Source organism: Lithobates pipiens, unplaced genomic scaffold (assembly GCF_037356315.1).
Source record: "Lithobates pipiens isolate NorthernLeopardFrog02 unplaced genomic scaffold, aLitPip1_a1.2 Scaffold_1, whole genome shotgun sequence".
Taxonomy (NCBI): Eukaryota; Metazoa; Chordata; class Amphibia; order Anura; family Ranidae; genus Lithobates; species Lithobates pipiens.
The window spans coordinates 93,671,710-93,686,389 of record NW_027507685.1 but is presented as its reverse complement, the minus strand read 5'-3'; the positions used below and the strand labels follow the sequence as shown (position 1 = coordinate 93,686,389).

General features: G+C 43.1%; 1 protein-coding gene across 4 annotated transcripts in view; it reads left to right on the top strand.

The window, feature by feature from the left end:
• SHROOM4 (shroom family member 4) overlaps positions 1-14,680 on the top strand; it is a 129,550-nt gene that overhangs the window by 82,671 nt on the left and 32,199 nt on the right. For 3 of the 4 annotated variants that reach the window (XM_077465178.1, XM_077465179.1, XM_077465181.1), the window contains 3 exons: positions 5,383-5,514; positions 6,215-9,110; positions 11,646-11,710. In XM_077465178.1, coding sequence (XP_077321304.1) covers positions 5,383-5,514; positions 6,215-9,110; positions 11,646-11,710 — 3,093 coding nt within the window. Of the gene's footprint in view, positions 1-692; positions 939-5,382; positions 5,515-6,214; positions 9,111-11,645; positions 11,711-14,680 lie in introns of those variants that run through there. The other variant, XM_077465180.1, reaches the window with a different exon arrangement.

The following is a 14,680-nucleotide window of genomic DNA, read 5'->3' as shown; positions in this document are numbered from 1 at the left end:
TACTGAAGCCAATTAACCTGTGATTGCCGTTTCCTAAATTGCCCCATATTTCCACATCCGTGATCAGGTCTGTATTGTTGGTGATCAGTAGATCCTGTAATGCTTTATTTCTAGCATTACATATTTTATTTTTTTGATAAATTTTTGGTTATTTATTTCTTCGTATATTCACTGTTTTATTTAAAAAAATATATATATAAAAATCTAATTTGAGCATAAAATAGCGCAAATGCGCAAAAAAAAACCGTGCATTTCCACTGATTTCTATGAGAATAAAAATGCGCCAAAAACGCTTAAATCTGCCCGATTCGAGCTACAAAAAAATCTCCAGAACTTTTTTGTTCTTCAGGCGTTTGGCTTCAGGTGACCTGTAGTGGAGATGTAAACCTTCTCCATAGAGAGTAATGGATTCCAGCGTTTTGGAGCTACGAGCTACAAAAAAAGTGGAGGTGTGAATGAGCCCCCCTATGACCTCTGCGGTAATTAGCAGCCACTCTGCATCCTCAGCACCCCCGGCACACAACCTGTCGCTCGCTCAGGCTCCCCTCTCTCTCTTTGTCCTTATCTCTGCTTCTCCTTTTGTTTCCTCTGCCTTTCCTGAAAGTTTGAGGAATGTCGGGGAGGGATTCGCCCGCATCATCACCGTGTATTCGGGGAGCCACCTTTTCAGCGAGGTCACATCTTCAGCATCCCTCTCTGTGCGGCACGGGCCGCCGCCACCGCCGTGCACCTCGCTCTTCCTCTCTCCCTCCCTGAAAATAACTGGAAAAAATCCTCTCATTTTCCTCTTGTAAAAATTCTTCTGTTCCGTCAGCCGCAGATGTCGCTCACACTCGTTATTAAGTCCTATGGGGAGTCCAGTCGCTTGCAGCTGATCTCACGTCTGGTTGGGATTGCTCGCCTCCGGATCGGGTTTTTGTAGCTGCTGATTGCGCCGGGTGAGTGGAGCACGTCCGTCCTGTGAGCTTTTGCTTTGTCGGGGGGAATAGACACCTGCTCCCCATTAATGATCGCTATATATCCGATCAACATCTGTAATCCGGACTTCATGTGTGTAGATGGGATGCAGACTTCAGCTGGATTGTCATAAAACACCTAATTTCTGATTGGACAGTCCCTGAAAAGACACAGGTTTTTTTGGGGGGGGGGGTTCATCTTCATCTTCATCTTCATCTTCATCTTCATCTTCTTCATCTTCATCTTCATCTTCATCTTCTTCTTCTTCTTCCTTTGCTTCATCTTTTTTGCCTGTTTTTCTTTTTCTTTTTTTTCTATTCGTTTTACTTTTTTTTTACCTGTTGATTTTTTTTTTTTTTTTAAATAACTGTTTTTTGATGTATCCATAATTATTTAGGAATTCTGATTTTGCATGAGATTTTTGACCCTGCATCCAGACACTTATCATTTTGCTACCCAGTTTTTTACCTGTTGCCGCCAAGCAGATGCTGTTCCTTTAGACATGTAGACTTTACCTGTTGATTAATGGCTGGCTTTTATTTTATCCTTTTAATATTTAGGAATTCTTATTTTACTTGATCTTTCTTGACATTACCCCAGTTATTTGTTGCCTCCAAGCAGACACTGTTCCTTTTTATATGTGTAGACATTACTTGTTGATTTATTATTAGCTGGCTTTTGTATTATCCTTAATATCGCTACGCCCAAACTTTACCTGTTGATTTTTTTTTTTTATAACTTTGGTTTTATTATTTATTTATTTATTTTTGGAATTCAGATTTTTCTGGAGCTTATTTTGTACTTTATCTCGACACTTGTCATTTTGCTACCCAGTTGTTTACTTGCCTCTAATCAGATACTGTTACTTTTTAGAGGTGTAAGCTTTACCTGTTAATTTATTATTAGCTGTCTTTTGTATTATCCTTAATATCGCTACCCAAACTTTACCTGTTGATTAATTTTTTTTAAATGTATTTATTTTTTAATACATTTTGTTTTATCCTTTTAATATTTTTGAAAATTCTGTTTTTTCTTGAGCTTTTTTTGCACTTTATCTCGACACTAGTCATTTTGCTACCCAGTTGTTTACTTGATGCCTCCAAGCAGATACTGTTCCCTTTTAGAGGTGTAAACTTTACCCGTTGATTGATTTTTTTTTTTTTTTATTTTTTTTTTTTTCAAGAACGGTCTTTTGTTTTATTCCTAATATTTAAGAAGTATTCTTATTTTGATTTCTCTGCTGTGATGCTGCAGGAATGAGCTCCATATAGGTTGCGATGTGAGCAAATGGCTTCGTTTTTAGAGTTTAAATATTATGTAATTGCCTTAATTTGCTTCCCGTTTTATATACTTGTGTCCAATATTGACTTTAGCAGTCAGTCCCTGTTCAGTCCCTGTTCACATTTGTGCCGTGGGAAGTCGCAGCGCACAAAAGTGCATGTGCTTGTTGTAGGGTGTTGGTAATGGCACTCTAGCGCACCATAACGCTTGTCGACTTTTTAGCATGCATTTTGGTGCCGTCCAAGTAAATCTGGCTGCCCAATGCAATGCATTTATAAGATGCATCTATGCCCATGCATTGCCACATTGCATAGATGTGAATGGGGACTTAAAGTGAAGCTTTACTTTTAAACTTTAAGTATAAGGTCAGTGCCTTGAAAAAATCTTCATACCCCTTGAAATTTTCGACATTTTGTCATGTTACAACAAAAAACATAAATGTATTTTGTTGGGATTTTATGTGATAGACCAGCCTTTCTAAACCTTTTCAACACTGGGGAACCCTTAACATAACATTCTGGTCTCAGGGAACCCCTGCTAATAATGACTATATCATGATACGTTACTGTGATGGTCAGTGGGAAGAATGCTTCTTACATTGGCGGAGAATTACCCCCTTACAGATGGCTAAAAAGATCAATGGTGTCAGTTGGAACTTATCTGAGAGGCAGAAACTGCACATTGCTGAAGGAACCCTAGGGTTCCATGGAACCCCAGTTGAGAAACCCTGTGATAGACCAACACAAAGTGGCACATAATTGTCAAGTGGAACAAAAATGATTACTGATTTTCAATTTTTTTTTTACAAATATGTGAAAAGTATGGCGTGTATTTGTTTTCAGCCCCCTTTACTCTGATACCCCCTATCTAAAAATCTAGACTTGCCTTCAGAAGTCACCTAATTAGCAAATAGAGTCCACCTATATATGTGTGTGTGTATATATATATATATATATATATATATGTGTGTGTGTGTATAATATATATATATATATATATATATATATATATATATATATATATATATATATATATATATATATATATATATATAATTATACTATATGGCTGTGAAGCCCTCAGAGGTTTGTTACATAGTTAGCAAGGTTGAATAAAGACAACAGTCCATCCAGTTCAACCTGAGTATCTACATTTGTCCCTGTCCCTGTACATTGCACACTCATAGAACTTTAGTGAACAAACGGCATCATGAAGGCCAAGGAACACACCAAGCAGGTCAGGGATAAAATTGTGGAGAAGTTTAAAGCAGGGTTTATGGTTGAACTGGATGGACTTGTGTCTTTTTTTCAACCTGACTAACTATGTAAGGGTTGGATTGTAAAAAATAAAAATATCCCAAGCTTTGAACATCTCACAAAGCTCTGTTCAATCCATCATCTGAAAATGGAAAGAGTATGGCACAGCTGCAAACCTACCAAGACATGGCCACCAACCTAAACTGACAGGCCGGGCAAGGAGAGCATTCATCAGAGAAGGAGCCAAGAGGTCCATGGTAACTTTGGAGGAGCTGCAGAGATCCACAGCTCGGGTGGTAGAATCTGTCCACAGGACAACTATTAGCCGTGCTCTCCACAAATCTGCCCTTTATGGAAGAGTGGGAGGAAGAAAGACATTGTTGAAAGAAAGCCATAAGAAGTCCTGTTTGCAGTTTGTGGGAATCCATGTGGGAGACACAGCAAACATGTGGAAGAAGGTACTCTGGTTAGCAGAGACCAAAATTGAACTTTTTAGCCTAAAAGCAAAACGCTATGTGTGGCAGAAAACTAACACTGCGCATCACCCTGAACACACCATCCCCACCGTGAAACATGGTGGTGGCAGCATCATGTTGTGGGGATACTTTTCTTCAGCAGGGACAGGGAAGCTGGTCAGAGTTGATAGGAAGATGGATGGAGCCAAATACAGGGCAATCTCAGAAGAAAACCAGTTTGAGTCTGCAAAAGACCTGAGACTGGGGCAGAGGTTCACCTTCCAGCACGACAATGACTCTAAACACACAGCCAGAGCTACAATGGAATGGTTTAGAGAGGTCTCAAACTGACGGCCCTTACGCTGTTTTGAAACTACAAGTCCCACGAGGCATTGCAAGGCTGACAGTTACAAGCATGACTCCCACTGGCAGAGGCAAGATGAGACTTGTAGTTTCGCAACAGCTGGAGGGCGCCAATTTGAGACCTCCTTGTTTAGATCAAAGCAAATTCATGAGTTAGAATAGCCTAGTCCAAAGTCCAGGCCTAAATCCATTTGAGTATCTGTGGCAAGACTTGAAAATTGCTGTTCACAAGCGCTCTCCATCCAATCTGACAGAGCTTGAGATATTTCCCAAAGAAGAATGGGCAAAAATGTCCCTCTCTAGATGTGCAAAGCTGGTAGAGACATCCCCAAAAAGACTTGCAGCTGTAATGGCAGTGAAAGGCGGTTCTACAAAGTATTGACTCAAGGGAGCTGAATAAAATGCCCCTCACAACTATGTGCCACTTTGTGTTGACCTATCACATAAAATCCCAATAAAATACATTTTTGTTTTTGGTTGTAACATGAGAAAATGTGGAAAAATACTCTTTCAAGGCACGAATGAAAAAAGTTGATGAAGTCCAATGTCACACTTGCTATGCAGGGTATGTCAAGGCAGAGAAATACTTTTGTTGCTGGCTGAGTGAGCGAGGGACTCAGCATGGTTTTCATCAGTGAGGGGTAGGAAACCACATGTCCAGCCAGCAACAGCGCAAGCTCTGGAAACCGTCCATTTTGAAGCACTTTATATATTTATATCTTGCCGCCAGCTAGTTGTCACCAGCTGCATCAGCCTAAGAGCAGACCTCTGCTTTTATTAGCCTCCGTCTTTGGCCCTTCCAGTTTTAATTTCACTTTTGCTTGACATTCTGGTTTCATAGCGAAGTTCTCCAACTTCCATCCCCTTTTCCAAAGAGAGTGCCCTCACAGGTGAAACTACATCAGAGAGGGGCATACAATAAGCTTTTCTGGCTAATAAAATGTGGTATCTGAACTTTGGTGGGGCTTTTGCTTGGAGAACTTTACAAAGTGCAAGTTGACTTGAACTGTGTGTCAGTGTAATATCTTCTCTTTGCACCTCTGATGAGTTTGTTCATTTCTATTTGCCAGGAGGAATGTTTCGATTGTGCGACCCCACTCATGGCACCTTGCCAAGCTGTCCGAAGTCCATCCTGATGTAGCAAGTATGCAGTATCCCACAGATGCCTTCAGTTTGTCCTGGCATTCTGGCTGTGAAACTAGGTGGGTATGTTTTTTTTTTTTATGGTGACTTTGCAGATAAATATATCTGACTCGTCTAATGACTTCTAGGAAGACACTATATGTGGGCACTTCTCCAAATGGTTGAGTTCAGGTGTTTCCAATGAAGGGTACTGTTGATATTACAGCATACAAAGACAAACTATACAACTGTGCTCTTCCAGCCCTACTGGAAACAGTTCAGTGAAAGGCCTTTTCTGTTCCAGCATGACAGTAGCCCATATACAAATCCAGCTCCAAGACTTTGACCGGATTAGGTTGGAGGAACTGAAGTGGCCTTCACAGAGCCCTTAACTCAATGCTACTGAACACCTTTGGGATAAGGCTTTCTCATCCAAAATCAGAACCTGACCTCAACCCTACCAAACACTTTTGGGATCAGGTCTTCTCATCAGTACCTGACCTCAACCCTACTGAACACTTTTGAGATCAGGCCTTCTTATCCAAGAGGAGACCATAAAGTAGGGAAACTCTGTATTAATAGCCATGCTTTTGAAATGGTATATCCAGTAAGCCTATATAGGATGGTCAGGTGTGCACAAACATTTGGCCATATAGTGTGTATGTGTTTTTTTTTTTTTTTTTTTTACTTTTCAAATAATTTTTCTAAATTTCTTATTGTGGATTTTAACATATGTATGGTTTATGAAGCCATCTAATGTTGCTTTCCTTTGCTTTGCAGTGAACTTCCTATGCAGTGGAATCCTTTGTCGAGACACTGCAGCACAGACAAAAGCAGCTCCATTGGTAGCATGGAAAGTCTTGACCAGCCAGGGCAAAATTATTATGAAGGAACCCTTTCCCCTATTGACCCAGGCATATACCAGAATAAAAGAGACTCTGCCTATAGCTCGTTTTCTGCAAGCTCCAACACTTCTGATTATACCGTGTCTGCTAGAACGGAAGAGTCGTCTCCAATTAACTGTGTGCTCAGGTCAACCAAACCGGAAGATGGTCGATATCTCCAGACGGGACGAAGTGCTCTTGACCCACAGGATGATGTACCTAGCCAGACATTAGGCAATCATCCTCAACAGCCTACTTCATTCTGTTACGACTCCAACCATTTGGATATCATAAAATCACCACCACAGCCTCCTGTGCGAAGAGATAGCTTACGAGCGTCTAAAAACCAGTTGTGCCACAGTGAGAAAAGGAGAGCCTCTGCTCCAGGGGAAACCTTTTATATACCTGGAAAGTGGTCCAAAGACTTCCACCAACTGAACTCAAGCTGTGCCCAGTGCCAGCGTGCCAAAGATTTCTGTACTCTACATCAAAAGACAAACTTGTCTTCAGATCAGTATTACATGTTGAGTTCTCAGGCTGATGGCGCTCTACCAAACCAGCCTCCCGGTGCTGACACAGGGGAAAAAAATTATTGCACTGAACCAAGAAAGAGTTGTTCTGCCAATGAGGGGGACGGTGAAAGTAATGAGGTTGTTGCCTGTTACACAGTTCAAAAAATCAGGGAGACGTTTCTTAAAAATTCATCTTGTGACCCTCACAAGCCTGAACATAATCGTTCTTCTCAAAGAGAAGGCTCCAGCTCGCAGACTGTTTTTAGAAACAATGCAAAAATAGCGGCATCAAACTACTGTTATGACACAGACCATTGCAATGGAGAAGATGGAATGGATAAAAAGTGCAATCTTAGACCTTTAGAAACCGTTCAGGTTGCTACACATCAAAATGCAGAAGTCAATAACTGTGACCAAAAAGCGCGACGTAGACGTTCTTTTGGTAGGTCAGATGGTGATCCAAAAGAAGCCCTAACTTTCCAATCACGTGAATCAACAGGAGGGCAGGAATCACCAAAGTCACTTCAGGAATCGGAGACCAGGCAAGTAGAAAATACAGTACCAACCAAAAAACCCGGCACATCTCGTCATCGCTCGGCACAGATGCGAAGAAGAAGTGACCGATTTGCCACCAACTTGAGAAACGAGATACAAAATCGAAAAGCTCAGCTCCAAAAGAGCATGGGCTCTTCAATTCTTCTTTATGGTGAGGCTGTTGAAGAAAGAGATGAGCCAATTGACGGTCAGCCTCGACCAGCACCTCCACCTCCACCACCTAAAAACAAAGCACGTCTTTTGGAAATCAAAAAAGCCAACACTGAGCTGTTAAGCCATTCTGATGGTTTAAGTCAAGAAAGAACTGAAAGCCACAGCCTTGAAAAAATTAAACCCTTTAATTGCGTGAGGAAAGGCATAAATACACTGACAAACGAAACTGTTCCTGAGGATGAAGAAGTGCGCGTTGCCTTCAGAAATAAAGCCTCCAATGACTGGTGGAAGAGTAGCTCCTCGTGTGCACCTCACCAAGAGGCATCACTCTATGAGGAAAGTTATGGAGGCAATCAAAAGCCAATTGAACATTCCTTTGATCACTCAAGTAGAATTGTACAGCAGCCATCAAATATGTCTCTCCAATCTGACACCGATGAGTGGAGGACAACACCATCTAGTAGGCCTTCCAGCCCAGACATATGGGAGAGAGATAAAGGTGACCTCGTTGACGTTTCAAAAAGCAACGAAGAACCCAGGGATCCATCAATCCAAGAGACAAATAATTTTGATAAGTTATGGAGGACAGACTCGAGTCAGAATATATCTCACAATGAACCACCAGTTGAAGTTTTTACAAAAACCAGGCCAGAGGATACAAACTGTTTTAATAGTCACAACACTTTTGGTGCTCGCACCAACAGTGCACATCATGTTAAAGATCATCATGGTGGAGAAAGGTGCATTGGTGACCAAAGAAAGGTGAATTGTGTAGAGGACGTAGGTCTAGAGCAGAAGGCTCGTGAACTAAGGCTTCGTGAGTTGGAAAAGATAGAGGCTAAACAGTCCAAGGCCTCCCATCAACCTTCTGGTTTTGAAGAGCAGGTATCTCGCCATAAACCTCCCGGTGGCAGATGGACATTGTCTCCGGATCCCAAACCTCAGCCTCCTTATTTCATGAAAGGGAGCCCTCCGGAAGTTGACATGAACGCAGAAGAGGTGGTTCCCCCCATCACTCGTGTGACTGAGACCAGCGTCCTCATGCCTTTTGCGGATCGAAGGAGGTTTTTCGAGGATAGTAGCAAGGGGCCTCCATCGTCCCACATCTCCATGCATATAAAAATGAATAAAAATAAGTTTTGCTCAAGTCTTTCTGACAATGCTTACCCTCAGACTGTGGCTCCCGATGTAAGAAGGCATTCTGTGGATCACACGTGTCATCCTTTATCTCCCGGTAGGCAAGAGAGCGGTGTGCCATGTTCCGAGTACTGCATGAGCCATTCAGTGGAGCCACCACTGTGTTGTAATTCAAATGGTCATTTGGCGGACTACCTGCACTCTGTGTCCTGCGGATATCGATCGTGCGTGTTCTGCTCCAGTGATGTGTGTCCGACTTTGCTTAAAAGGAATATATCGATGGCCCATCACAGTTGTCATTGTCAACACCACCTTCATCGCCATCATCCATGGACAAGATGTAATGAATGTTTGTGTCCTAACCAACATCCCTCCTTGGAGGAAGCCACATCCATGCATGGTGACCCATGGCACTTAAGGCAATCCATATTACAGGTGAGAAATTTGCTATGGCGTGGGCAGCTATATTCAGGAAAAAGTTTGTATGTCCAGCCAAACTATTTTTATTTTTGGATACGAGCAGAACCCTTGCTGGGTTATTGCCACCTTTCAGGGCTCTCTTAAAAAAAAAAAAAAAATGTCCCCTTTTCTTAAAGCTGAACTCCAGACAAACCGCTAAATACACAGGTCAAATGCATATATGTATGTAGCCATACCTGCCATTGGATTTGTATTTTTGTCCATCCAGTCCCAAATATTGCACAGCTCTGCCTGCATGGCAAAGGAAGAGATCTAATTTTTCTTTGCTGCAGTTAAGTAACGTTTACAAGTCTTATCCGTCTCCTAACCTGCAATAGGACAATGAACAAAAATAACCTCATCCCTGTCACACTGCTGTTAAAAAATAAATAAATAAAATAAATGGCGTGGGGCCCCTCACCCAAAAAAATCCATACCAGACGCTTATCTGAGCATGCAGCCCGGCAGGACAGGAAAGGGGGGGGAGACGAGCAAGCTCCATGGCTGGTGCTTTAAGGTGGTCTGTGAGCAGGGGGTTAATCTGAATCTGGAAGCCCTCTTTAAGAAGGGGGGGGCCACCAGGGGTCCTGCGCCCCCCACCCCATCTGAATGAGTATCGGGTGCATCGTACCCCTACCCATTCACCAAAAAAGTACCACAAAGTAATAAAAACGCAGACTGTTTTTGACAATTCCTTTATTAAATTAAAAAAATTGTGTCCCCCCCCCTCCCCCAGTGTAAATCCACCATCAATCACGCTACCCGCCGGATCCAAAAAAAGAAATAGAAAAACAAAGACACTCCCGTCGTCAAAGGCTGGCTGCCTGCTGCAGGCTCAGCCGTCTGACATTTCTTAAATGGGTTAAGGGGCAGGGTTACCTGGCTGCTTCACCTGGTGGTTCCCGCCCCTTGTGAGGTCACCAACCCAGCATGCATCGGTACGTGACGTCACAGAGGGCAGGAAGCACCAGGTGGCCCCGCCCCTTACCTATATAAGACATATCAGACAGCGGAGCCTGCAGTAGGCAGCCAGCCTTCATTGACTGCAGGAGCGGGTTTGTTTTTTTTGTTTTCTTTTCCAGTGTGCGGCGGGACACTGTTTTTGACAATTCCTTTATCGAAAAAAAAAAAGTCTGTGTTTTTTTTATTTTTTATTTGAGACATGTTTTTTGGTGAAATGATACACAATACTCGTTCACTGGGGGGTGGAGGATCTGGGGACCCCCTTAAGGGGGGCTTCCAGATTTCGAAATATATTTATGATGGAGATAGATCTCTACGAAGTAGAATGTTTGTTATTTATTCATTAAAAACAAAGGCTGGGGAAAATACCACAATATGGCCACTAGATGGAGCTGAGAATCACTATTTATAATATATTATCCTCAGCTCCATCTAATGGCAATAATGCAGTATTTTCCTGGAATCACTTTTTCTTAATTACATTCAACCTGTAGAGCGGGGGGTCTCAAACTGGTGGCCCTACAGCTGTTGCATAACTACAAGTCCCATCATGTCTCTGCCTGAGGGAATCATGCTTGTAACTGTCAGTCAATGCGTCACGGGACTCGTAGTTTTGCAACAGCTGGAGGGCCACCAGTTTGAGACCCCTCTAAACCATTCCATTGTAGCTCTGGCTGTATGTTTAGGGTCGTTGTCTTTCGGCTTCATTTCCCGGTTCCCTACTGCGCATGCACGAGTCGCGCTGCGCAATATGGATGGTCCCGCTGCTTCTGGGATCCGTGTGTTTCCCAGCAGGCAGCGGGGGACTTTCGGAAAGGGGCGTAATCTACGCCCCTTTCCGCAGATAGCTATGCCGGAAGTGGGTGCAGATACCTGTACTGTACAGGTACCTGCACCCCCTCCCCCCTGAAAGGTGCCAATTGTGGCGCCGGAGGGGGGAGGATTCCAATGAGCGGAAGGTCCACTTTAGGGTGGACCTCTGCTTTAAATGCACCAGCAATTTAACAGGACCCTTTGTTTTAAACAAGTTTATCCCCATGGATATTGGTGTGGCGCTCTTATTGCTTTTTAATTATTTCAGGTCCTCCCTTTATTGGGGGTACCACAGTACATGTGAGCCTCACCAGTATGTCAGCCTGATCAGTGAAACGATGATTCGCAATGGAGGGTGCTATGGGATCTAGAGCCCTTATACCTGTACCCAGCAATAAAACCCAGACAGAGGTCCTAACCCCTCCAAATGTTATCCAAAATAATAACAAAAAAAGTTTTAACTTTACAAAAATGTAAAATACATTTTTAGACTCCTGTCGTTTCCGACAGAATTCAGTGGTCATGCAAGTAGACCTTGACAGACGCCTGAGTTCCATAGAATAAGCCTTTATGACTTCCACCCAACAATCAGGGCCTGGAATGCAGACATTCAGAGCAGTCTTCCGTGTTTAGAATTGGGGTCGGGTCTGGCACATTGCCGTTGCCAATCCTCTGTTTTGGCTCACGCTCTTTTTTTTTTTATTCTTTTCCCGTCCCGTGGAATGTTGGTCGCAGGAAGTATCCCTGAAAGAATGGAACCAGCAACTGAAGATCAACAGGAAGTGCAGCCAGTCTGTGAGGTGAGATGCTTGTTTCCTTGAGGGACGGTCATGAGAATGGGTCATAAGGAATGCAGTTGCTTTGTGGGTAATGTCCGTCTGGGGACTGGTCTGGGCTGATTGTGTAAAAACTAAACAATTCAAGCAAGTATGTGGCCAAGTACTTGAGTATGACTTGATATTGGCCTCTTCCACTGTACAGCAGAGCTCAGACTGGGAGAAGTATGACGTCGTAAGAAAGCAATCGGTTGTGCTTCAGTGATAGGAAGAGACAGCAGGGTGACAGAAATTAATTCTTCAGATCTGCTGCTTCTGTATTGTCCAGCAACAGGCTGAAGGAGGAGTAGGGAGCATATCCTACAGCCTTTCTCAGCCAGGGTTCCTCCGATGGTAGCTAGGGGTTCCTTGTGCATTCAGTAATTTTTTTTCTTCTCGGATAAAATTGAGACAATAATTATTTGATCCCTTCCAGATTTTGTAAGTTTGCCCACTTACAAAGAAATTAAGGGTTTATCATTTTTTATCATAGGTGTATTTTATATGATAGAGACAGAATATCAACCAAAAATCCAGAAAAAAACATGTTATACATTGAGTTGCAGTTCAGTGAGTAAAATAAGTATTTGATCTCCAAGCAAAACAGGACTTAGTACTTGGTGGACAAACCCTTGTTGGCAAGTACAGAGGTCAGATGTTTCTTGTAGTTGGTGACCAGTTTTGCACACATCTCGGGAGGGATTTTGGTCCACTCTTCTTTACAGATCTTCTCTAAATCCTTAAGGTTTCTTGGCAACTCAAAGTTTCAGCTCCCATAAATTTATAGGATTAAGGTCTGGAGGCCACTCCACAACCTTAATGTGGTGCTTCTTGAGCCAGTCCTTTGTTGTCTTGGCGGTATGTTTTGGGTCATTGTCATGCTGGAAGACCCATCCATGACCCATCTTCAGTGTTCTGGCTGAGAGAAGGTTCTTGTCCAAGATTTTACAATACATGGCCCCATCCTTTGGCCCCTTAATGCGGCAAAGTTGGCCTGTACCTTTAGCAGAGCAACTGCCCCAAAGCATAATGTTTCCACCTCCGTAATTGACTGTAGGGATGGTGGTCTTAGGGTCATAGTGAGCATTTTTCTTACTCCAAACACGGTGAGCCCCCCTACTCAAGAAGGCACATGTACAGTCATGCCAATGAACATGTAAATGTTTCAGAGAAGGATTGGGAGAAAGTGCTGTGGTCAAATGAGACCAAAATTTAGCATTTTTCTTCCTCCAAACACAGCGAGTTGAGTTAAATGCTAAAGAGCTTAATTTTGGTCTCATCTGACCACAGTACTTTCTCCCAATCCTTCTCTGAATCGTTTAGATGTTCATTGGCATTACTGTACATGTGCCTTCCTGAGAAGGGGGACTCTCCCTGTTTGAAGGAAAATATTGACTATGATCCTAAGAGCACCATCCCTACAGTCAAGCATGGAGGTGGAAACATGATGCTTTGGGGCTATTTCTCTGCTAAAGGTACAAACCGACTTTGCTGCATTGAGGGGCCAATGGACGGGGCCATGTATTGTAAGATCTTGGCTGAGAACCTTCTTCCCTCAGCCAGAACACTGAAGAGAGATCATGAATGGGTCCTCCAGCATGACAATGACCCAGAACATACCATCAAGGCAACAAAGAAGTGGCTCAAGAAGAAGCACATTAAGGTCATGGAGTGGCCCAACCAGTCTCCAGACCTTAATCCTAAGGAAAAATTGATGGCGGGAGCTGAAACTTCGAGTTGCCAAGTGACAGCGAAGAAACCTTAAGGATTCAGAGAAGATCTGTAAAGAGTGGACCGAAATCCCTCCTGAGATGTGTGCAAACCTGGTCACCAACTACAAGAAACGCTGACCTCTGTGCTTGCCAATAAGGGTTTCTCCACCAAGTTGCAAGTCATGTTTTGCTTGGGGATCAAATACCTATTTTACTCACTGAACTGTAACTCAATTTATAACATTTGTTTTATGTGTTTTTTCTGGATTTTTGCTTTATATTTTGTCTATCATTTCAAATACACCTATGATAAAAATGATAGACCCTTCATTTCTTTGTAAATGGGCAAACTTACAAAATCTGTGGGGGATTAAATAATTATTTTCTCCACTGTATGTAGCCATGGACTCCATGGACATTTTTAGATATCTGTAAGGAGCATTCCCACTGACCGCCAACATAAAGGGAGTTCTTGCTGACCTCCAGTGTAAGGAGCATTCTTCTTGCTGACCTCCAGTGTAAGGAGCATTCTTCTTGCTGACCTCCAGTGTAAGGAGCATTCTTCTTGCTGATCTCCAATGTAAGGAGCATTTTTCTTGCTGATCTCCAGTGTAAGGAGAATTCTTCTTGCCGACCTCCAGTGTAAGGAGCATTCTTCTTGCCGACCTCCAGTGTAAGGAGCATTCTTCTTGCCGACCTCTAGTGTAAGGAGCATTCTTCTTGCCGACCTCCAGTGTAAGGAGCATTCTTCTTGCCGACCTCCAGTGTAAGGAGCATTCTTCTTGCCGACCTCCAGTGTAAGGAGCATTCTTCTTGCCGACCTCCATTGTAAGGAGCATTCTTCTTGCCGACCTCCAGTGTAAGGAGCATTCTTCTTGCCGACCTCCAGTGTAAGGAGCATTCTTCTTGCCGACCTCCAGTGTAAGGAGCATTCTTCTTGCCGACCTCCAGTGTAAGGAGCATTCTTCTTGCCGACCTCCAGTGTAAGGAGCATTCTTCTTGTCGACCTCCAGTGTAAGGAGCATTCTTCTTGCCGACCTCCAGTGTAAGGAGCATTCTTCTTGTCGACCTCCAGTGTAAGGAGCATTCTTCTTGCCGACCTCCAGTGTAAGGAGCATTCTTCTTGCTGACCTCCAGTGTAAGGAGCATTCTTCTTGCTGATCTCCAATGTAAGGAGCATTTTTCTTGCTGATCTCCAGTGTAAGGAGAATTCTTCTTGCCGACCTCCAGTGTAAGGAGCATT